We start from the raw sequence: 24,080 nt of genomic DNA on the forward strand, positions 1-24,080 counted from the left end.
TTCACGAAGAGGTCAAAGATGCAGTGTGGTTTTGTGAAGAATCAAATCACCATGTGTAAAAGTTATTGACAATGGGATGAATTTTAGAAATTCATGGCATACCATTCATTACCTCATAGTATTTTAGTCATATGTATCAGCTGAGTATCAGAAAATCTCATAATAACTCAATTACCCAAAAATCTATAAAACAAAGGGAATTAAGACCCAGCAAAAGTATGTGCTATTGAATTTCAAGAAGCACATCTGCTTCTTGAAGGCTATACATATCAGCCTTCTAAGTTTGAAATCCTTGTCTTGTGGAAACTTCAAGGTCTGTAAGAAAATTAATGAGAAAAATGTGTAAAATTGGGGAAAACATTATATTTACAAGTTACATGAAGATAATAATACCCAAAGTAAAAAAATAATCTAGTATTTTCTAATTAAAACAAAATTTTGTTGTAATCCATATAATAACAAAGGAACTTTTGAGACTAGACCATGGACACTTTCAAAACATTGTTATTTCACGTAGATAATTTGTTTGTAAAACACACAAGAGAGAAAGGTAAAAACTCTAAGTAGAAAATATAATTTTATAGCTACATTTTACAGAATATTCCAAGAGATATCATTGTTTTGTATTATATCGAAAATATTACGTATTTAAACAACTAAAAAGAAACTTTAAAGCCCGGTATAATCTAAACATTGGAAAGGTTCAATAACTGAAAAATGTGTAGCACAAAACTGCCATCTCAACGCCGTTGGTACCACTAGACTGTTGAACGAGGTTTTGTATGAGGTATAAACATTGCACATAATTATACACTGAGGATTTAGATTATAGCTAAACCAGTTGTGTTCAAGGCCACTAAAACACTGAAAGAGAATGCGACTTCTAACAATGGGGAGGAAAGAGAACTAAGACAGCCCCTCAAACTCAAAGTTGGAAGTGAAAAGTACCACCCCCAACTCAAAAGATTTGCAGGACTTCAGGGAACAAAACAAGACACCCATGTCTACCACCTTGGGCAGTTCTGCTCTATGAATGAATTCACCAGTGCTATAATAGATACTTAGGGTCTTCATGGCTGTATGCTAGTTATGAGGGTTATATTTTAAAACTCGCTCACTTTCAGTAAACGACTTAGACCTCAGATTTTCACATTAAGCATGACCATGACACATTCCGACCACACCGTACTTAAAATTCATGTGTTTTAATTGAATGACGTGTTGAAAATTGTAGCTATAAGAAATAAAAACATCAATTGCTTACATGATTAAGGTTCAAATTTAGTTTTTACCGTAATCTATGGATTGGGAAATTGTTTTGTATGTCTACGAACAAAAATAATTCTATGATCTCTATTTTATAAATATTTTTTTCTTCCAACATTGAGTGACAGTCTCTGAACTGCAACATTTGGAAGAGCTGTACATCACAGGAAAACTAAAAAGGGTTACACAATACTCGACTCAATAGAATAGTTGTATAAGGATTTTACAATGTTAAACTTAATATATGTTGACTCTGAAGCAGGGAGCCGGCCTACTGGCCTATTGAGAATCACTGAAATCTAGTTGTGTTTCAGACAGCCATAGATATGGCTATTCAAAATTCCTAGGTAGAACAGGGTTGTTAATTCCCAAAGGCTTTGTATAGCAACACAGCATAAAAGCAACTTTGTGTCTTAAGGGAGGGCACAACTGGCATTAAAGGTCATTAACGCTAATAGACCTGTTGAGGTATGGTTGCTTAATGAAGGATAGGAGCACTGTACACATAAAGATCAACACACAGAGAGAATTTAACTCTGCAGTAGCAAAACTAAGAAAGACAGAGAAGCTATACAGAAACACTTTCTTAGCAGTGATCATTCTAAGTTTACAGAAAATTGTTTTAGGCAGTAAAAATGTCGACTAACACAGTTACAGAAAACAGCAAAAGGATGCCACTGACTTAAGAGAAATTGCAGAGTGGTTAGTTTGCATGTGTATTTTGTTAGAATTCAGCTTCATGTAGTTGAATAGATCTTTCTTCAGGACATAGACAAAAAGAAAGCACTTAAGAAAGCAAGGTATAAAGTAGGAATGTTGAGATAAAGTTCTTGAAGCCTTTTCCAAGTGTCCACACATTTATAAAAAAGTGTTAAATTTCCTTTGATCTGAAGAGATTCTTCAAACAGGTGCATGTACAACATACTATATACATATGGAGCTTCCTTATGTACATAAAGCATATGTACATACTATCTATACATCTTTGCAAGTGTATACACAGCTTCAACTCAAAGAAAATGAGTTAGCAACACAGTAATCATTGCCAGACAATCGAAGTGCTGAGACAATCCACACAGATTGCTTAGAGAGTTGTTGTATCTCTCCTGTTGTCCATGGCTGACTTAGAATATCCTTCTGAAGTTTTTTTTTTTCATTGTAACACTGATTGTCATAGGTAATCTTTGTGCTTCCGCATAATGCCCACTCTGGATATACATAGATAATGTTCACATACAACATTGGACATGTTAAGTAAGCATGCCAGAACACAGGCAGGACCATAGACCCATGCACAGAATATTCTGAATAGGATTTCCCAAACAGACAGCAACATCGACATGCACCACTATCATACGTGGTCCTGAACAGAGGGGATGTACAGCTGGAGTAACCAGGGCAAGCGTCCCTTGCAAGAGTTCCTTTCCAGAGGAATATCCAGTAGAAACACAAATATAGAATAAATGAAACGAGAAAAATTTGCCCCCAACAAATACAAAACCAAATCAAAAAGAAAATCCTCCCTCGTGAGAACACTGACATTCTGGCTAGCCTCCTCATTCCGCAGAAAGAAGATCCTCTGACAAAGTTCTAGGGCGAATGCTCTGTGACAGGTACTAGTGCCTCATGGCTTTTCCCAGCCAGTGGAAAAGCTCATCTTGGTAAAGCCTTTTCCAGCGCACATTGGCTTCCACGGTTTCCACGGCTCGTGAGAAAGAAGCAGACGCCACTCCATCATAGGACTTCATGAAGTTCTTCAGCTGGAAATAGAAAATGAACACGGTGAATCTGCGTGTGTTCATATGAATTATGTAGAACATGCACGGATAAGATGCATCTGAGATGAAGTGTCACATGGACACCTAGGAGAAACTTGAATGGACCCTCTAGCTCCACTTGCTTTGAGTTGCACTTAAAAAGGCATGCTTGTCAAGGGTCCAGTGAGGGCTCGATGCCCCAGTGTGGGGGAATTCGAGGTCGGGGAGGAATGGGTGAGTAACTGGGTGGGGAGACACCTTCACAGAAGCAGGGGAGGGGGAATGAGGTAGGGGTTTTCGAGAGGTGGACTGGGAAAGGGGAAAATATTTGAAATGTAAAGAAAGAAACTATTCAATACAAAAAAAAATAGGCATGCTCATAAATCCTGCTTTCTAGTCTTCCACTGCCTTTGCCAAGTGGAGCTAGTGTCCCTGGCGTGTTGGTTATAATGAACGGCACTACTTTCCTGAGTTACTTTGCAGGAACTGGAAGGCTGCCATCTTTTTAACGGACCGGGTTCACTTGGGCATAAGCAGATGTCTTCTATATGACTTTCTTGATATTTTAGGACCAATATCTGTCCCTCATAGATCATGTTAACACTCGAATTTTCTGAACAGGGATCCTATGAAAAGCTATGACGATTAATTCTGAGTGAACGATATAATACACTGATCACCTTTAATCACTGTTCCTAACTTAAGGCACCTTGCCTTTCTACCCTATCAGTACCCCATATGTACCTACTCATCTGTGCTACAGGAGGGACTGTAGTATCTTCTTCCTGAATGTTTACAATCTGAGACCATTCCAGTGTAGAGAATTTCTAATGAGACCAGCTGAGCCCCTCTCCATTTGCTGTGCCTAATAAACCTGTTGAGGTTGCAGGTGGTGATTGTGATGGAGAATTCCTTAAGATCCCAGCTTCACTGTGAATGTCTCTTTTTGTTATTACTTTGCTATCCCTGGCCAGAGTTCCAGGATTCAAGATACACAGAACACAGTAGACGACACTATAGAAAATTTATCTATTCAAAATAGGTTAGTGGTGTGGCTTCAACAACCAGGTCTAACTATAAATCACATCCACCATAGCAAAGAGTCTTTGCAACTGGCTATAACACTAAAGGGTCATTTTCCCAATTGAATAGAGAAAAGAGCTAGTCATGTTCTGAAAGGAAGCAGTATTGGATGTCAAACTATCTTCAATGTCAAGGGATTGCCAAAGTAACTGAACAGTAGAACACAGCATTGTTGCTACGAGAAATGAGTGATTAATGAACTCACAACCTGATAGATTTAGAGATATTGGATATTTAGGATAAGGAAGGATATAGGTATTTAGAAATATTGAATTATTTAGGAAAAAGAAGAAATGTTGTTTCATTTTGTCAGAGAATTTGAGCACTGAAGTTAAAAATGTTTAAGTGCTCTGCCATGGTTCTTACTGGAAGACGTTTTTGTTTAGAAAGTTAATATATTCTGAGAAGACTCAAGGAATCTGCTTCAAAATGAAACACCAACACCTTCACTTTTTGTTCTGTATGCCTTATGAAACTGGCAACCAACTCACAGCAAACAAAACGACGTTGTGTGGTGTCGTTAGCATGTGGTGCGATCCCTCATAAAGTGGATGCCGCAGGGAGGCTCTGTCAGGAAGGAAATTTGGGGCCTCAAGATAAGATTGGAGCAGGAAGAGCAAAGTGTGTTTGTGTTGAAAATGTAGTTAATTCCACTTCTCCAAATTAATTTGGATTTTTAGTTCATGGATATTTTTGTTTGTTTATGATGATATTATGTGATTACTTGATACTAATGGGGTTTATGGAAGTTTATCATCTGGCAATGTTGGCCAAGGAAAAGTCTATCACAGAACTACGTACTAGAGATGACATTGCGCTGGCTAGTCTTTCATCAGCACACAAACTAGAGTTATCTGAAAGGAGGGAACTTCAATTGAGAAAATACCTCCAAAAGATCCAGCTGTAAGGCATTTTGTCAATTAGTGATTGATGGGGGAGGAGGGCCTGGCCCGTTGTGACTGGTTCTATCCCTGGACTAGTAGGTTCTATAAGAAAACAGGCTAAGCAAGCCAAACACGGCAAGCCAGTAAGTACTACTTCTCCACGGCCTCTGCATCGGCTCATGCCTCCAGGTTCCTGCCCTGTTTGAGTTCATGTCCTGACTTCCTTAGATGAACAGTAATGTGGAAGTATACGCCAAATAAATCCTTTCATCCCCAATTTGCTTTTTGGTCATGGGGTTTCATCACAGCAATAGAAACCCAGACAAAGACAGACATCAAAATCACTGTATTTTAAAACAACCAGAAGATACCTAAGGCATAACTGAGAGTTATTTTATGGTCCTAAAATTAATATAGTTGGCTAAAATTATATATATTTAAAAAGAGCACAAAAGAATTGTTTGAGGGTACTTTTGTACATTTCCAACATTTAGATATTGCTCTATACCAATATATACCATACACAATACTTGTATGCACAGAAAATATTTGGGATAAAGGTTGAAATTCATTAATACATTGATACATTTTCCTTCACATAGATTCACTTAGATTTAGTCTACAACCATTTAGCATCAAAATGTGTTTTATTTAGTTTTGAGTTGTGTGATTTATACAGAACATGTTATTATAGTATATTTAGTTATATATTGACTGTAGACGAAAAATACACACACTTGTTTCTAGGCATTCATTGAACATGCCAGATGATGATAAATGGTCCTTTGGAAACTTTCATTCAGGAAAAGATGCTCTAAGTCTCTTCATGCAAAAGCTGAACACATGAAGAAAATGCCAAGCCCGAGGCTTAAACATGATCTATCACTGACACAATGACAGAAAGTCAGATTATCATGTAAGACAACGTAACTAGCGGATCTCTAGAGTTTCATTTCTCAAATTATGATTGAAGTACCCTAAATACCTTCCTTGAGAGCTCAGCTATCGAGAGATGACTCACACATTGGAAGTGGAGCTTATTCATCAGAACGCATCTGGCAGACTTTCCATAGTTGCCATAAATTGGTCTGTGGCCTGTATTTCTCAGCTCTGCTTACGGAAAATGCGTTTTTTTCAGAGCCTCCTCACAGGTCCCTGAGGAGACTGTGGTGTCTGGCAAATCTCGCTTCCCTGTGTGGTCTCAGCATCAACTAAGGCTTTTAGCATTCTACCCTGCTTAGTTCTCAGGCTCTTTGAGAGAATTTCTGCCACCATTATGTTTGATCTTAATTGGGCTTTGATACATTTATCTATGATGCTTTTATTATGAGCAGGCTTAGACACTTTTGTAAAATACAATTTAGTAAAATGGCAGTGTTGTTCCTGCAGTGTGATTTCCTTAGGACAGAATTTCTAGGTGTATTTATTAATCTTTCTTTTAAAAACCTGTTTAATATTGAGAAATATCTTATTTGTCCTTCCATTCATTCCAATGTATCGTTATTATCCTTGACTCCAGCAACATAACTTGATTTGAAGTGAACCCCAAAACATAATATAATCTCGATAACTATGGAACTCAATAGAATTAGCTATTGACCTATTATGAGGTAAAGGACTTTCCATTCAAGTAATAAATGGAGTCTCTGTAATGTTCTTCTACAGCAGGTTTGTGTGTTAAGTTCACAGAAGAACCCAGCACATGAGAAAAGTGCTCAGGAGACAATAAGTGAAACATGACAAAGGTCTCTGGGGCTTCATGGGGTTGTGCTTCTGCTAATTTGAAATTAAGGAAAGGATGGATTGCCTCATGAAGGAATATCAGTCAAATTGCAATGGTGGAGAAGCATCCTCTCAGAGAGGGAGGGGAGTAGAAACACAGTGAGCAATTGTGGGAGGGGGGCTTGGAGAAGACAAAGGCTAGATTATACATAAGTAAATAAATTTTTTAAAATAAAAAAAATAAGTAAACTCTAGTCCTAGGTGCTAGAACAGTTTGAGGGAAGGAACCATAAAACAGAGTGTCTTTCTACTTAATCTTGCTGAAGCTGAGAATAGTAATTGGAATATTAAATTATTTTTTCAGGGGACTAGAGAGATGGCTCAGGTATTGAGGGAATATTGTTCTCTCTGTGGCCCAAACGGGTTCCCATCACCTCCTTCAGTCAGCACAAATAGCCTGTGACTTTTTCTCAAAAGGCTCTAAAACGTCCTTTCTGGCCTCTTAGGTGCACCTGAACTCGGATGCACATACCCACATACGGACAGACACAAATCATATAAGTAAACATTTTAAAAATTAGAAACAGCTTTATAATTCACAAAGGTGCTAATTCCCTTCAGATAAGTCTTCCTTCAAAGGGAAGACATTGATCTTGCTTAACAGTTTCTGCTTCAGGAAGGGGTTATTGGCAACAAAAACTAAGCCCCATCCTACTTGAAAATAATATTCCCTGTTCCTGCAGAAGACGCTTAGGTGGTAAAAGTGTGGAAAGCCTGGAGCAGAACCGTTAAACTAGAAAGCAAGCAAGTCCACAGCAAAAGCAGCCCATTGCTCATTCCACCGAAACCCTGCATTGTTGAGTGCTTTGAAGATAATGGAATAAAAGCCACAGTTTAGTCTCATTTTGAAAATCACAACTTTCATGATCGGGGTAGTTTAGAAAATTTTAATGGCAATTAATTAAGAGATAAAAATTAAATACAAAAGGGAAATGGACAAAATCCGAAGGTTTGCATGTGAAAATTTTAACTAAGTTTTAACTTAAGACAAGGGTTTGGTGACCTTTCCATTAGCAAAATAGGGAATACATGAGCAGTAGAGAAGGAAAAGAGGGAGGAAGATGAAAGGGAGCAGGGAGGGACTCCACGTCTGTGTTCGCGTCAATGTTCGAAGGGATGTGTGGCTAAATCAATACCTTATTTTTTGGTCACTGAATATTAAGTCATAATATTTAAAGCACTCAGTTTAAAAGGTAGAAACAATGAAAGCAATAATAAACTGTGCCTGCCTCCTGTTTCATGTAGACACATAAAAGTTCTCTTCTGTTAGCTTCGTTGATAAATACAAAGACATAAAAAGTAATGAAAACATTGCAGGATTTCAAAGCTAAACCTTCAGAGTTGAGGACACACTTAGCAGGTGTGAAGACTGACTTTTAAGTCACTAGAATCAGAGCCGTAGCTCAGCACAGTGTCTCTGTGACAAATCCAAGCAGAGTAAATGGAGCTGCTCTCGGGAAGCTGAGAACTATTGGATAGTGAGATGGGTGCTTGGTACAGTGCTTGTAACAGATTGTCCCTCAACAGGAACATCTGTGGGTCACAGCTTCCAACCTATCTTCTGTGATAACCAATAAATCTAAGAATCTGTGTTAAAGATTAGCTGTGTGCTGTGGAAAGCAGAAGGGGGAAAGGCTGCATCAATTATCATGATCAAGTAAAAGAATATTTTGCTACTTTTTTCCTGCTTGATTGTCCCCATTTCATATCCCTCTCCAGTACAGACAAGAGCTAGTGGAGGGAAAGGAGACGCCTAGATACCTCACACATTGAGAGATATGACAGGAAAAGGAAAAGATAGATATTCTAGAACTTGGACACAAGTTCATTAAAAAAAATCGAGCTTATTTTCATTAATAAAATTAACTTGTGATGGAACCAAGCTATCCATCTTAGGCAAACTATTACTTTTGATGTATGTTACCAGCTGTGTTCCTTCCTTATGAATATGATTTTATTCAATTTAGTAGGCTGAATAGCAGGCTATTGTGTTTATATAAGCAACGAGGCTTTTTACTGTGTACCTCAGCATCAAGCACGGTCTCTTTTGCACACGTAGTCATTAGCACAGCTATTGGTGGATGATTTATAAACTGAGTTCACAGAATCATTTGAGGAGAAGATGCCAGTTTGAAGATCTCTGGAATGACCGGTCCCAAACTATGGAATTTATTACATTTGAACATTTTCTCAGCCCTCTGCATTGCTCATAATCATTCGACACTTGGTATAGTAAAGATTTCTTTGCAGGTAATAGGGTAAGGAGGGGTGTGTGTGTGTGTGTGTGTGTGTGTGTGTGTGTGTGTGTTTGCATGCATGTATGCATATATGAAAACATGCAAATATGTGTGTAGGGGGGATGTGTATGTGAGTAGCAGTGTAAAAGAAACTCGTATGTATCTAATGCAAAGAAGTCAAAGTAAATCTGTAATTTTATGTTTATATAAGAAAACTGTAACAAGATTTTTACCTCTTTAAGTTCACCTTCTGTATTAAGAAATTCTGTAACTCCACTGATAAGTTTGGAATTCATAAATAATGCTTCTCCATACCTACAAAGATAAAAGAAAAAGTCTTAATGTCTACCTAGGTATTAATGTAAGCAATCTTTTTATAATTTTTTTGGAGTCTTTCCCAGGGTTTGCATTTGCCAGAGCAATCAGTGATCACGAGCTCTCAGAGCAGTGCTGGTCAATCTTTTCAACATCAAAAAATGCAAAGAAGCATTTCTTGCCATGGGGTGCTATCAGATCCAGCTGACCTGCTGCACAGTGCTTCAGAGAAGTCTGACTCTTAGTGAGCTTGTCAAAATTCCAGGCTCCTAGAATTAAGGTATAGCTGCTCTGTTTGTAAGCCAATACCCAAGAAAGGGACAGTTTTATATTTTTGAGTACACAGAAATATTGATCATTGTAAGAGAATCGTCTCCCAAGAAGTGAAAAAAGGCAGGAGCAGCTCAGGCAAGACCAGCAATGGCACACAGATTCTGTGTTCTACCTAGTCATAGTAGATATTGGAATTCTAATTAAGTTGTAGAAACCAAGGCAAACTTCACAAAAAGAATATCAGTTGCTCATATAGTTATTAAAGTATCTAGTTATTGTATGTAGTTGTTATATTATATGTTATATTATATAATTCTTACAGTATGGACACAATGTATCTCTAAGCATGAAGGCTCTCGTATTAATCTACCTCTACTCTGCTATGACATTTATTCTAGTTTTTACACTCTTAGAACCAAACTAACCAACAGTAAGACAGGTTTTGGGAGCATGGGCCCAGCCATATTTACTTGATACTTTCCTTCGCTTTCCAAATTGTGAGATTGTTAGTACTTTAGCTGCTGATGGAGTTAGTTTTCTATCATCTGAAAGAGGGACTCAAATGGGAGGATCACCATGACGAGAAAGGTATCTTTGTCAAAGCGAATAGATGGACGTTCAAGACTATAAACTACTAGGTACCATGGCATAAACCTGCAATCTGAGCCTTCAGGAGACAGAGACAAGGGGAGTGCAGCAAGCGTGAGCATAGACTGGTCCACTCTGAGATAGAGTGAGTGAGTGGAGGAAGGGCTATGATTACGTGGTGGTACTGTCTCAAAGAGATAAGCAACCAATCACTTCAATGATAATACAAGGAAATAAATTGTGCTCAGAAAAGTGACTCTCCAGGTTAGACAAAAACAAACACAAAAACACAAAAACACTTCCTTCTCTCAGAGGTCCAATTGTTTTCGTTTACACTGTCAGGCAAGGAAGAGTAAGGCATAATCTCTACCTTTGATTTTATACAGCCATGTCAAGAGATAATTCCCATGTAATATAACTAGATGTAGTATTGGTGAAATGATACATAGAATTGAGAAGGTCAACAGCTCTGTACTTTAGGGGATGCATCTAAACTGAGTACAGGGTTGTCCTGAGAAAGAAACGCCAGGCAGAAATCTGACATAAACAAAGGCAAGGAAGCATGAAACCACATGGTAAGGGAAGAGCCCTTTAATTAATTTGCATCAGAGGACATATATACTGTGAGGCTGAACCAGATGAAAATTGCTAAGAGGTAAACAAAATATATATCATGAAGCTTTTGTGTTCAGTGTGGCACAGAGTCATGGGAAATTTTATAGAGGAGAGTTATCAATGCTTCTGAGAAGGTTCTGATGCTAATGAAAAGACACATGCATCTACATAGCAGTTAGTCTGTGTACAGAGGCAGAAAGATCAGAGACTGCTATAAGACTACTGAAGAAAAAAAAAGAGAAAAACAAACGTGCTAAAGAAGTGGTACTAGTCAGGCCTCTATCCCCGTCTTCGCAAGTTTAGAATTGCCACAACCCTTCTAAACTTAGAGAAGGGAGGAGATGTCAGGGGCAGCCCTGCTTACACACTGAAGGCCTAAAATCAACCATAGGCCTAAAATTAGCAATAGGCCTGTCATACATGTATACTAACACCAAGTCTTGGGTCTCAGTGGAAAAACATTGAAACAGATGGCTATAAGCTAATGTAAACAGGCAGCTTTTGTGGAAATTTACAAGCCTGAGTAGTCATAGACCTTGTAAATAGGTAGCCTTGGCAGACAATACCAACTTAGATAAGGAAAAGCAAGTCATAGACAGAGTCATAGTGACTTGTCCCCTGAACCTTCACCCAACTGATACCTGGTTCTGAAGATATCTGTATTCCCCCTGAACACCCACACTCCATTGTCATTCCCTTCCTCACATCCTGTCTTTCTGTGTTTATAACCCCTGTGTGAATGAATTATGATTTGAGAAAAAATAAATTATAAAAAAATAAATAAATAAACATGCAAATTTCTAAATTCAAAAAAAAAGAAGAAGTGGTACTAGCAATAGTAAGGGAGCCTTCAAGAAACATTTAAGACAATTGAGAGGATCTATTATTATATACCGTGAAGGGAAAGAAGAGGTATTTATAGACTTTCAGTTGTGTGGCTTGAGCAATTGGTGCATAGTTATCTGAGGAAAGAATTTCTTACTAAGGAACAAAAGACAAGTAAAAGAATATACACATATATAGGTTTAGTTTTTAGGTGTACGCCAATAGGAGACACCAGGGGTAATGACTGTTCTACTACATGGTGATATCCGATGAAAAGTGTGGGTTAGAGAAATTCTTCTGAGAGCAACAGAAGCCATGAGAACACATGATAACTAAAACCAGAAGGAACCTGAAAGTGAGAATATAGTGTCCCAGACAGCTCTTCCCATGATCCCTAACATCAAGAACTGATAGGAAAATAGGAGCTGATAGTAGCACTCTTCCTGGTGAAAATACACATACATGTATTTGTACACCAAAATCTCAGTCTCTTTCCTTTGAATGGTGGCCATAGGTTGTCAGAGACAAAAGAAGCATGCTGAGGGTAAGAGGAAATAAATGATGTACGTGCACACATGGGTTTCATTGAGATCCAGTCGATAAAACTAAAGAAATGGCTGGTCTGTGATTTGAAATCCTTTAAACTGATATACTCATATATATTAGTTTCACCTTACCGCTGGTTACGTGACTCATTATAAACACAACTGCTCTCATCTTCTGAGTTTGCTATCATTCTAAGATATGAACTTAAAAACACGAAAATGTCAACACACCTTATAACTACATCCGTGGTTTCGGACAATAAAGTAAATAGAAATAGAAATGATGGTAACTGTGACAAGTTCATTCTAATGAACTTAAGGATAACTGATGAAGGAGTGAAAAAACTCACAAGAGTTTTTATATCTGCTTTTAAGAGACCGAATGTTAGGTCTGCTTACTATCAGGGAAAATTTATGTTGAAGAGTAACATGCAGCATTTACATGCTCCATAATAGATTTAATTTAAAATACCACAGAGATTATCAGAGCCATAAATTAGCATTTATTATAATATATTTCAATGTTTAATGAAATATTTTCTAAAATTGAAGCAGAAGAATTCTCACCACAAAGCAAGATATCCTGGGAATTAATTCCACTGCAGCTGGAATAATACAATGATTTACGTGATAAATGTGTCTTCTCTGTGTCACTATCTTATTTAGGTGTTTGATGATATTCACGTTTAAGGAGAATTTAGAATAATTCAGCAGGAGTAAAGTTTCTTGTTGGAATAGCATTGATACGTGACTTGTGGATTTTTTAAACAATACATACAGAATATATAAGTTTAATGGAAGGACTTTGACTTTATGCAGTTGGGTGAATTTCCAAGCAAAGTTGCCTGGTTGAACATGTCTCACTCTATCTATGCATTCCCATTAAATAAAGTTATCAATCTTTATTACACGAGGGATGAGAGAGAACTGTTAAAAGTTGTGAATTTCAAGGAACGGCAACAGCCATCTTTGCTAAATATTTTAAAGTCTAAAATTTTCATTGGGTTCATAGCCCTGAAAAAAAAATGCTCCTTTCTCTGTCGCTCAAACGTTGGCTTTCATCCCTTCATCCGGGCATGAAGAGGTTATCATTTCTACCTGGTATTTAGTATTTTCCATTTGTCTCTGAAAAACTTCCAGGCAAGGTCTCGGCCATGTGGATTTCTGGCTACGTGGATTATTACGTCAATTGCATCTTGATCCAACACTACCTCAGAATTCAGAGACAGATTTAGAAGCCTGTAAGGATAAAAGTGTGGGGAAATAAAACATTTTTATAATCTTAATTGTTTTTTTAAAAAACAGTCACAATTTAGTGTTCTTCTTCAAAAATACTTGAATTAAATCTTGCCCAGTGAACAATTACAGAATAATTTCTGTTTAGAAAATGGAGATAAAATTCATAGCATTTTTCATGAAATACATTAATTAAACTCCAAGAATATCTATGAGATGGGAAAAAAAATCACAAATCTTACTTGTCGACACAACTATGCTCTCAAATTCTTCATGCTAAATGTTTGCTCTAACAATGAAATATTTTCTTAAGCCCATATAAAACTTAATAAAATAATTAGTCATAAACAATGTTATCTTTCAAGTCAAGTTGTTTTAGTCCTGACACTGTGTAGGTAGGGTTCCTTATCTTTAGAAAGATTTGTTTTATAGTAACCAATTTCACAAGACCGTATATTTGAGGAAACAAAATAACTCTGGAGCAGTTTGACTGTAGATGATAAGTTCATTACAAAAATAACTTGGATAATTTAATGGACTCACCTACTTAATAAATTCCTGTCATCGCTGCAAGTTAGAGCCTCGAGCAATATCTTTTTCTCGGAAACTGCTGTGGTGGAGTGGAATTTCATCCAGATGAACTCCCAGACATCCTCGTCCAGCAGTGAGACTCCTGTGCAGTAGACGATGTCTCTAACATTTAGTGGTATTCTAGAGAAGCAACCCACGGTGGTTTTCTATTAATCAAAAGCTTTATGGTTTGAAAATAAAGAACTACTTTGCTTTCCTAGAGCCAGCTATTAATAAGATGATTTGTCAATTGTATTTCTCCTAAATGAATATATTATTGTATTGCAATAATACTCATACATATTTGTGACTAGAATATAAAATAATGTCTTTCATTCCAAAAGGTTTTGAGTTCAGCTTTTGTTTATATTCATGAAATTATCATTAAACAAGCTAAAAACATCGTTAGAGAAACAAAAATGAAATTCTTTATATTTTCAGTAATATTAATCTAACCCTATCTGAAAGTTTGCTTTCATAATTTGTGCACTCAGGAAATGAAAACAAAGGTAGAGGATGGCAAGTTTATTTGAATAAAACAGAACCATTTTATTCTAAATTCTTTTTAAAATTTTTATTAAGAAAAGTAATATGGATGTGTAAAGGCCTGAATATAAGTAACTGTATCCAGTTTGTGCAAGAGCCTGGAGAGATCAGAAGAGGGCATCAGATCCCCTGGAACTGGAATTACAGGTTGTGTAACCTGAGCAGGTTTCCTCAGATGGAATCAGAGTCAAGTCTTCTATAAGAACAGTAAGCACATTTAATTATTTTAACCATCTATCCAGCCCAAAGAAACTTTCATGGGGCCAGTAGAATGGGTTAAATCTTGGTGCTATTATTTCCATACTTTAACCAACTGAGCTAACTGACCACCCTTAATTTTTGATTGTGTTATTATCTAGAAGTAATTTCTTCCAACGTTAAAGTACAGAGGATCATAAATTTAATGACAAGCAATAAGACACTACTAACAAAGACCTTTTCCTTTATGTTTATACAGTATTAAAAAAGAATAGCAAACTATTAATATGACTCTGAAATAAAATTTAGAGTGAGAAAAATTAGCATGAATTTAGCCAAGCTTGGCAACTCATAAATTATAAATTTGTAAGTCAACTTTCGCACAGTGGTATTCCACAGTGTATCACATTTCCGGGCTCTTTAAAATATTTGTCTTGAGAACTATTCAAAAGACTTTTTAAAGTTGAAAAGAATATATTTCTCTTTTACAATATTCATTAGTCTATTAGTTACATTTCCCATTAATAATTTGAATGTGACTATACAGATTGTCTTCTCTAAGTCGCCTGAAGGAACAATGTTTTTTTTTTCTTTTAAAGATCCAGAACTTTTATTGTAAAACACTATTATAGGAAAGCAGAAGCAAACTCTGAGAGGAACAGACTCATTTTCAGTGGCTAAGAAGGACTGCTGGCAGAAGAGCAAACCATTTCCCTCAGCAGTGTTAGCAGGATAACATTGGTTCATCTGTTAAAAGGCAGAGGAGGGGTTGAAGGAGGAGGATAGAAGTACAGTCCCACAACATCAGAGAGCTCCCCAGCTCTCTGTGAAGGGAACACAGTTTAACATCTATGTGTCATGGTATTCTTTTCTCTATTTTTTTTTGTACTTTTACACATATCTTAGTATGGATGCTGGTTATGTAACTATGGAAGCCCTAAGTCATTGAACTCTCATCTCATCTTCTCTTCGTCTTTTCCTCATCCTGCATCCCACATAGAAATGATCAACCACAGTCTTCCCTTGTTAAGAGTTGGTGGCGCAGATATCTTCCAGCTCTGTTTATGATCAGCTTGCCATACTGCATACTTAAATTTACTAATGAGATTAGTGTTAGTATATTTAAAAGAAAAGACTCATTCTTGATAGCCATAGTCTAAGATCACCCAGATATTGTCAATAAATTGGCATTTATTTAAAAAGGCTGGGTTTTCTCCTAGAACTACTATGAAATAGAGAAGCCAACACTGCATTCCTGTATGACTATGGTCAACATTTTGACAGAGAACTTTGCAAGCAAATCCGAAAAAGTCTAGCATTTCTGCTGAAATCACAAACTCATCAAACAATGTCAGATACATTACTATAGTTTACTTTCCAAGAGAAATCACTTAAGCTATTGACAGATCAAAGAGAAGGTGAGAACACAGCCCAATGTCTTAAGATTTCCATGGCTGCACAACCAGCATCCATATTAAGAATTCTGTGTATAAAAGTACAAAAAAATAGAGGTAAAAATAAGCATATGCCTTAAACTATATTCCCTAGAAATTCTATGAATACTACAACCATTTGTAAAGGCTCTTTCATTTATTATCTAGAGGAAATTACATGCGTTAAGCTTCACAAATGAACACACGGTTCGGTCATGACAACATCTTACAGACTTTCTAAAGAAGCATCAGAGGCCAAAAATAGTATTTTGTGGAACGCCATGTTCTGAGCTATTCTTTTTGTAATCTGGGTCTGAATTATTAATTTTGTCTGCCTCATATCTGTGTCATCAACTACTTTTTATAAAAGAAGGGACTCTGGGCTGATAAAGGCTATTTTCTATTATAAAAAAGAAACATTGTTACTTATAAACTTTTTATATGTATGTCTCCTCTGCCCTGTCATCTCAGAGATGAGTGACACCAATGATTACAATGTATCTTTGTGTAAATCTCTTGGGAATCTTTGTATCTTGTATTCTTAGACTTCTTGGACATAAATGTGTCTTTCAGACAGCTTTCTGGTCATTTCCCTCTGCCTTTGTCTCATACACTTGTACAGTGTTCATGTTAGTCTTCTTGATAGCATTCTGAAAGTCACTTAAACTTTCTTCACTTTTTCCCATTACTGTAAGGTTTCTCCTCTATGATAATTATTTCTAGTGATATGTCTTTGATTTGCTGACACTTATGCTTGCTTCTATCTGCTGGTGAAATCACAAGTGGATTTTAGTTCAGCTGTTCATTTCCATGCCCTGCTGGTACTTTTAACCCTTTTAATCTTTGTTGAAATTCTTACCTTTTTCTTTTATTTTCTCTTAGCTTGAGCGAACATACTAACAACAGCAATTTTGCATTAACAAGTAAACAGTCAATTTCATTAGGAAGGATTTCTAGATGTGTCTTCTTGTTTCTTCATTTTCTGCCTTTGTTTTCTGTGTGGATCTGCACATCGTTCTATTTCTCCAAGAAATGAACATCGTACAAGAGAAGACGACTACAAACCAGCCTAACTGGATTCTGGAAGGCCTCTACCAACTAGTTCCTTCTCAGACAGCTGTGGCTTTTGTCTGCTTACTCTCTGCTGAACTAGGAGAGCAACTCTGACGTCTAAGTGTCTAACCCATTGTCTCAATTCTCCACTAGGTGTCTTAATCACACTAGATGCATTAGAAGTCCATATCTAGAAAGCCAGATACTCTCTTAGGAGGCAGATCTGGCAAGACTGGGGCATTATGTAGACAGGTTAATGTTTCTCCCAAAAAGAACTTAACAGTTGGAATCCTCATCCTCTCTGGTATGTACTGAACATTAGGATGTATCTTCTGTACCTTCTAGTACAAAGCTGTCTCTGACTTCTCAGGTGGCTAATCTTGGTCAGATCAGTCAGAACTCCAAGACTAGTGAAGCAGATCACCCCAAGAACAGCACATCTTTTAAAAGTGCACCATCATGTGTTCCTGAGCCTAATTAACTGCTGAGAGATTTTCATGCCAGCATGATCAACATGTAACCCTCTGAGAGTTTATCTGCACATGGATGTTGCCTCTAACATCCATTTCAATGTTACATTTTAAGCTTTGTTTAGAATGTCATCTTTTCAGAAATACTGGGTGTTAGCAAGCCTGGGTTTCTAAAAAAAAAACAAAAACAACAAAACCATTATGCTTACTAGCATTGTCATGATACACAGTCAACACAGCCTTTAAGTGTCTGAAAAAGACATAATTAGCAGTGATCTAAGGATCTGCCCTATAGCAAAATTGCCATCCACAGAACAATGAAAAGAAACCTCAAAAACAAATCCAGGTTTAAAAGTTTAGATACAATGGTCACTATGCTGAAGAACTATAACTTGAGGGTCCTAGGCAGCCCTTTGAAAGGAAAGCTACATAGAATGGGAGAAAATTCTACATAGAAATCTGCAGCTGTAAATCAAGATAAATGCAGCATAATATGGATATGATTTGCAAAATACTGCCTGTCTACTTTCAGTTCAGTTGCAAGCTGTCTGTCCCTGTGTACACAGTACACGCATCAAACTTGATGAGGAAGAATATGAAACACATACGTTTGAATAGATCATCTAAAGCATGAAAAATTATCTTCAGTCTTGGGAACAAATGCCCAAGTCTCAGGAAAGGATTGGCTCAATTAGCAGATACCAGGAGATATCATTGCACGCATCTCCTCCAAGAATGAAGGCAGGCCTGATTAGTCCAAGAATGCTGATTTTCCTAGCAACTCTTCCACCTCATCAGTTCCTCGATTCCATAGCCCTTCATCAGACAAAGAATCAATGTATAGTTCACAAGATCATTTTTACTCATTACTGAAAATAAAACAAGATTGGTAAGAACTGGATATGCCAGGGGCCCTCAATTCCCAATGACTTCCATGGTTAATGAACCCCCCCTCCTTTGTTTCTAAATTTGTAAAGATGTTCTAATAACATTTTCACAAAATGATTGCTCTGGGGACAGTTTAAGATCTCTTTGTATAAACCAAAGTCATTAGGAATAAATGAAAAAGCTCATTTGTTTGTAAAGCATTAGCTAAGAAACCCACAGAACCCATAGTTATGAATGGTACAAATGAGCCCTATGAGACACTGGATATCAGGATTACAGGGATCAAGGGCCCCTTCGTAGTGAACATGAAAATTGTTTATGAAGATGTGAATGTCCCCATGGTCATTTCGTTTTAACTGCTGCCTCGGAAGTAAATCTTTTAATAGGGTTTCATCCGCTGGAAGGAAAGCTGTGTTTGACTTTAGGTATTGTATACAAGCACTGACATTGAGCGAACCATGCCTGGTAACCTGCATGGAAGATGAATGGAGTAATGCTTACCTAAAACAAAATGCTTTTATCTTCTTTAGAGTAGTAACCTTGCAGAAAGTATTGCCTAATTAGGGTAAGTTGTACTATGATTTTCATTCCATTCTCATTTTAAGTGGGATTATGACAGAGTTAATTTGCATAATAAAAGTTTTTGAATGCATGGATATTCAGTATATCATTACGGGGCCATTTATTTTCACATTTCAGTGATATCTTTAACTTTTTATCCTGCTAAAGGCAAGGGCTTGAAGATGAAAGGCTTTGGAAGTAGATGTTAAAACTTAAATAAGAGAAAGAAAAAGGCATTTCACCCAGGTGTTTTGTTTTGAGTAAAAAAATAAAAATGGTAGTGTTAGCATGTTGCACCCGCTATAACAAAGTACTACAGACCAGATGGCTTGTTACAAGGAGAGTTAATTCTGAAGACTGAAGTTTGTCTTCAGCACAGTTAACAATGTCGATTTCAGGTGAGATCCTTTCTCAAGGACAGGGAAGGCCGACTTCTCCTTTATCTTGTTCTGGCAGAATAGGGCTGGAAAGCTCTCTGAGCTCCTTCCTAAATAAGGTTACACTCTAAGGTCTCTGCTTTGTGATCCAGTTAATTCTCAAAGGCCACACCTCCGAACACAGTCATTTTCGAAGTTAAGAATTTCCAATAGAAGCTTTGTGGGGAACACAAAGAATCGGTTCATAAAGATACTCAGATGAGAGATTAAGTCACAGTAACTTGATTATTTAATTAACTGATTAGAATTAAGACTTCCAAACAAATAAATAAGAAAAATTGCCAAAGATCATATTCAGAAAGCTTTGTAAGGGCCTTCCTCTCTTTGACAAACTATTGACCTGATTGATACAGGGTGAGTAAAAGTTACTGTTTTAATAGTGTTCTCTTGGTGAGCCCCCAAGACCTCAGTGTTACAGAGCTTCTCACACAGGCTGCCCTGGATCAATTCAGTAGTCTTGAAATAGAGCAAAAATACAGAACTGGTGAGCAAGGGAAAGGCCTTGGAGGAGGAAGGTGTGTTATATGAGTGGGGATGGGAAGATGTGTGAGATGAGATTAATCAGAATGTGTTATGTACATGTATGCTATTGTCAGAATACATTTAATATAACTTAATTAACTAATATAATATGTCTATTCATGGGGGAATGACTAAAGGGATAAAGAGAAGAATATTAAAATGTTCTTCAAGGTCCAAGTATCATAGGTAGCAGTCTTGTTGCTAAATTATGACTTCAAGTTTAGTAATTAAATAGTTTTGCTCTTATGTGGGAAATCATCAAACATTTAATTACATTTGCAAGGACAAGCTTGTTATTATTAGAGTAAAACACATACATTAAAACTTCTATTGAATATTCAGGCATGATACTAATGATATAATGTTAAAACTTGAAACATCTTCCAAAGGAAAAAATTACATTGATTGAATGAAAAAAAATACCACTACGTTAAAAATATATTTTATAATTAATAAAAAATATTCATCTGTTTTCAAGTGGCTTCCCTAGAACTAATTTGGCCAGGAGTTTGTTTCTAGTTGGGGTGAGTCAAGGTCAATGTTTTGGGCTTCGTTTTTCACCCTAATTGGACAGGGCTAAAGTCCAAGGGTTCTAAAGTCTCTTCTTGCTCTGTTAGTACAAGAGTCTTTTCATTAGTGATCGTATTAACATTGAAATGTGGGTTTAATTATTTTCAAAGACAACGAGAAATATTGCTCACAGGGGCCTCTCTGAGACCAGCACTGCCTCTCAGCGGAGCTTCACACACCATCAATAAGGAGTGGGCCCCAACATTTAATTAATTTTAATTAATGAACATAGAATTCACTCATTTGAAAGACTGGGTATCTACTCTAAAAATGAATAGCTTTGGTTGAGGCCTCGTTGCCAGTGCACTAAATTGTGTGCTTTAAAAAGTGTTTGTTCTCTTTTGTCCTCTAAGACCACTAGTTCATGAAGTTAAAGCACCAAGCTGGGAAAAAAAAAAAAACCAACCTGCTTTTATACAGGTTGACCTTATCCAGGGTCTGTTGCCTCCCTTCCTCTCTGTCCCAATTCTTCAGCCTCCTGCCTGCCTCCAAGAACACCTCCTTGAATACAACTTCAAAGGTATTTAGAAGGAATTTGTGACTTTGTACCTAGGTGTCAGTTCATTCATCTGACAAATGGGGTAATAATTCCTGATAGGGCTGTTGCAATGGAGAAGTGGGAATATCTTCACCCAACGCTTGGCACACTGCCCCAGGTATACACAGCCTTTACCTCTGTAGTGTGTACGGTGCGGTACTCTTGTACTTCTAATATCAATGGTTGTAGTTTGTGGTGTGTGTGTGTGTGTGTGTGTGTGTGAGAGAGAGAGAGAGAGAGAGAGAGAGAGAGAGAGAGAGAGAGAGAGCTTACATGTACATTGTAGATCAAAGGACAACCCTTCCTCACTGTTCCTTTTGGAGACCTGGTACTGGTTAGGCTGTCTGGGATCTCCTTCATCCATGTTGCTAACACTAGACAACAAGAACTGACCTACATAGTCAGTCTGTCTTCATATCCGAGTGCTGAGGATCCAACCCAGGTTCTTGGGCTTGCACTGTAAGCATTTCACCAATGTAGCTATAACCCTATCCTCAAGTTTTAGAAGAAAGTAAAACCAATATCCCTATCTTTTCTAAGTGATGAATGGGATTTATAAAGCAGGCACATATAATTTTAAACAAAACAAAATGGAATAATTTATTTTTTAAAAATTCTAAGTTTAAGGCAGTCCCCATAAAACACATTTTTATAAAGAGAGAGCTAAATTTCTGGCATTTGTAAATCAATTAGGATGTCCCTGGGAACCTGTATAATTGCTCTGACATCCAAGAGGAGTGCTGGATGTAAGTATTTCTATAATGGCCCCAGTAGAGAGACAAAATCCTGCATGAAATGTGCAGACAGTGATAGTGTAAAGGGTATTAGGCAGCAAGTCCATTAGGGAAGCACTTTCATATCATATTTAGGAAGATGCTGCCCTAGAAAGTTCTCTCTCTTGTGCTCAGGGTATGCTTATTTCTAGCTAAGACCAAGTATAACAAAAGGAACACGAAAGACACAGATAAAAGACAAACCCATTCAAAAACAGTCTGCAATGCCCCCTGTATCTAGAAAAATAACAGTGTAGAATCTATTGGTGTTAAGAGCAAATATGTGTAGAAGAGCAAATATGTGTAGAAGATAGGGGAATGTATTCTGAGCTGATGTTCAGTACTTCTTGGAATTTTAATTCTGCACATCTGAAAGTGGTACGGGCTGCTCGTTCTAGATAAAAAGAAAATGAACCATGGCTGGTGGCAAGATGCTAACTCTGCACAGAGTAACCGTGTTTTAATATTACTGCATTCCTTTTAAGAAGATTTAAAAATTAAGGAAATTTTTACTTTGAAAAGGACATTCACTTTAAGTTCAAATAAAGCCTACGAAATTATCTTAAATGTTTATGTTCAATATATAATGTAGGGCTCTTTTTGTACTACTAGGGAGAAGGGTGATGAAAGCTAAGTACCTGGCCATTTTATAAAGTGTGATGGGTAAGCCACACGGAGAGATGGGGCACGGGGAGCGAGAGGGAAAAGGAGAGGGAGGAAGAGAGAGATCCTTGGCAGAATAACACACACACACACACACACACACACACACACACACACACAAACACACACACATACATGTGTGCACATAAGCATCAAAGAAAAGGTAAACTGTGTAGTGGCCTCAACTGTCTGCAGAAGTATTCATCAGTGTCAAAGACAAGAATGTGAAGGACCAATGAAAAGGTGACATACTAAAGGACAAATAATTAGAGCATTTACAGATTCTGTTTCCCCTCCACTGGACTTAAGCTCACCCCCTGGAGAGCTAAGAGCAAAGTTAGAACTGTCACATATAGTGCCCTTAGGACCTTCTTGTCATGCAGTCAGAATCACTTTCTTCCATTGCAGGTCAAAAAAAGCTCTGTGGCAAAAGTGGGAAACGTCAGAATTCTATGATGGCTCACAAACAGGGACCATCAGGCTGCTTATATAAATAGTGTAAGAGCACAGCGTGATTTAAAACCTAAGATGTACACCATTGTGGCAGAAATTGTAAACGGGCTGATAAATTGCCCTAGTTATAGAGACTTGGGTTAAAAACAAGACAATGTATCCTGAGCATCATCTGCCGGTGATCCATCCACTAATCCCTATCTCATCTGCCCATCCTAGCTGAGTGTGTGGACTCTTCTTCACTCGGTTCTGGCCAAGGCACTATAAATCTGTTTCCGATAATACCAAGCATACATATATCAAAAATATTAATGATGCTGTCTGAATCACAATAATTATGGATCAGTAGTCTAGCTTAACTGTTTAGATGAGAGATGAATGATAAGTAGCCCACTTCTATACAATAGCAAGTACATAAGAACTACTGCTCAAACCATGAGCATCTTGAAAACCCTCAGCAATATATTCAGCTCCTCCTCACCAAATGGCATTTGTTACCTAGAAATGATTTATAGTAATAGTCATCATCTTTTGTAGTTATACAAAGGCTGAAAATGATGCAGATTTATTATCAAAGTACAGCTTCTATAAAGAGGGGTGATCGGTACAAATGCAGTTTCTCATTGTACTATTAATCCATGCCAGTGTCAATGAGGTTAATCAGAGGATTCTCCAGCCTGGGATGAACTGACTCTCATAAGTTAATTTCTTGGCATAACAACAAAGCTATCTCAAGAAAGGGATGACTAATGTCTTTTCCTTACTTGAAATGTCTTTTTTCCAAAATAGATCTTAGTTTGGAAAAGCAAAACCAACTATTCACCTGTGTGTGTGTGTGTGTGTGTGTGTGTATGTGTATGTGTGAGTGTGTACATAAATGTTCACATATTGTGTGCATGTGTTTTTACCCAGTATAATTTTCAGACTTTAACTAATATATGTAGTCTAAAATAAAATGGTGTACTTTTTGAAATTAGAAAATAATTCTTATACATATTA

General features: G+C 37.2%; 1 protein-coding gene across 1 annotated transcript in view; it reads right to left on the minus strand.

Moving 5' to 3' along the window:
• Positions 1–344: 344 nt before the first annotated feature.
• The window catches only part of Trhde (thyrotropin releasing hormone degrading enzyme), a 371,444-nt gene continuing 347,708 nt past the window's right edge, over positions 345–24,080 (minus strand). Inside the window, exons 16-19 of the mRNA XM_028759101.1 lie at positions 13,950–14,117; positions 13,269–13,409; positions 9,243–9,324; positions 345–3,026 (exon numbers count right to left, since the gene is read on the minus strand). Coding sequence (XP_028614934.1) covers positions 2,883–3,026; positions 9,243–9,324; positions 13,269–13,409; positions 13,950–14,117 — 535 coding nt within the window. The 3' untranslated portion in view covers positions 345–2,882. The remainder of the gene's footprint in view (positions 3,027–9,242; positions 9,325–13,268; positions 13,410–13,949; positions 14,118–24,080) is intronic.

The sequence above is a fragment of the Grammomys surdaster genome, unplaced genomic scaffold (genome assembly GCF_004785775.1).
Source record: "Grammomys surdaster isolate TR1022 unplaced genomic scaffold, NIH_TR_1.0 126271, whole genome shotgun sequence".
Taxonomy (NCBI): domain Eukaryota; kingdom Metazoa; phylum Chordata; class Mammalia; order Rodentia; family Muridae; genus Grammomys; species Grammomys surdaster.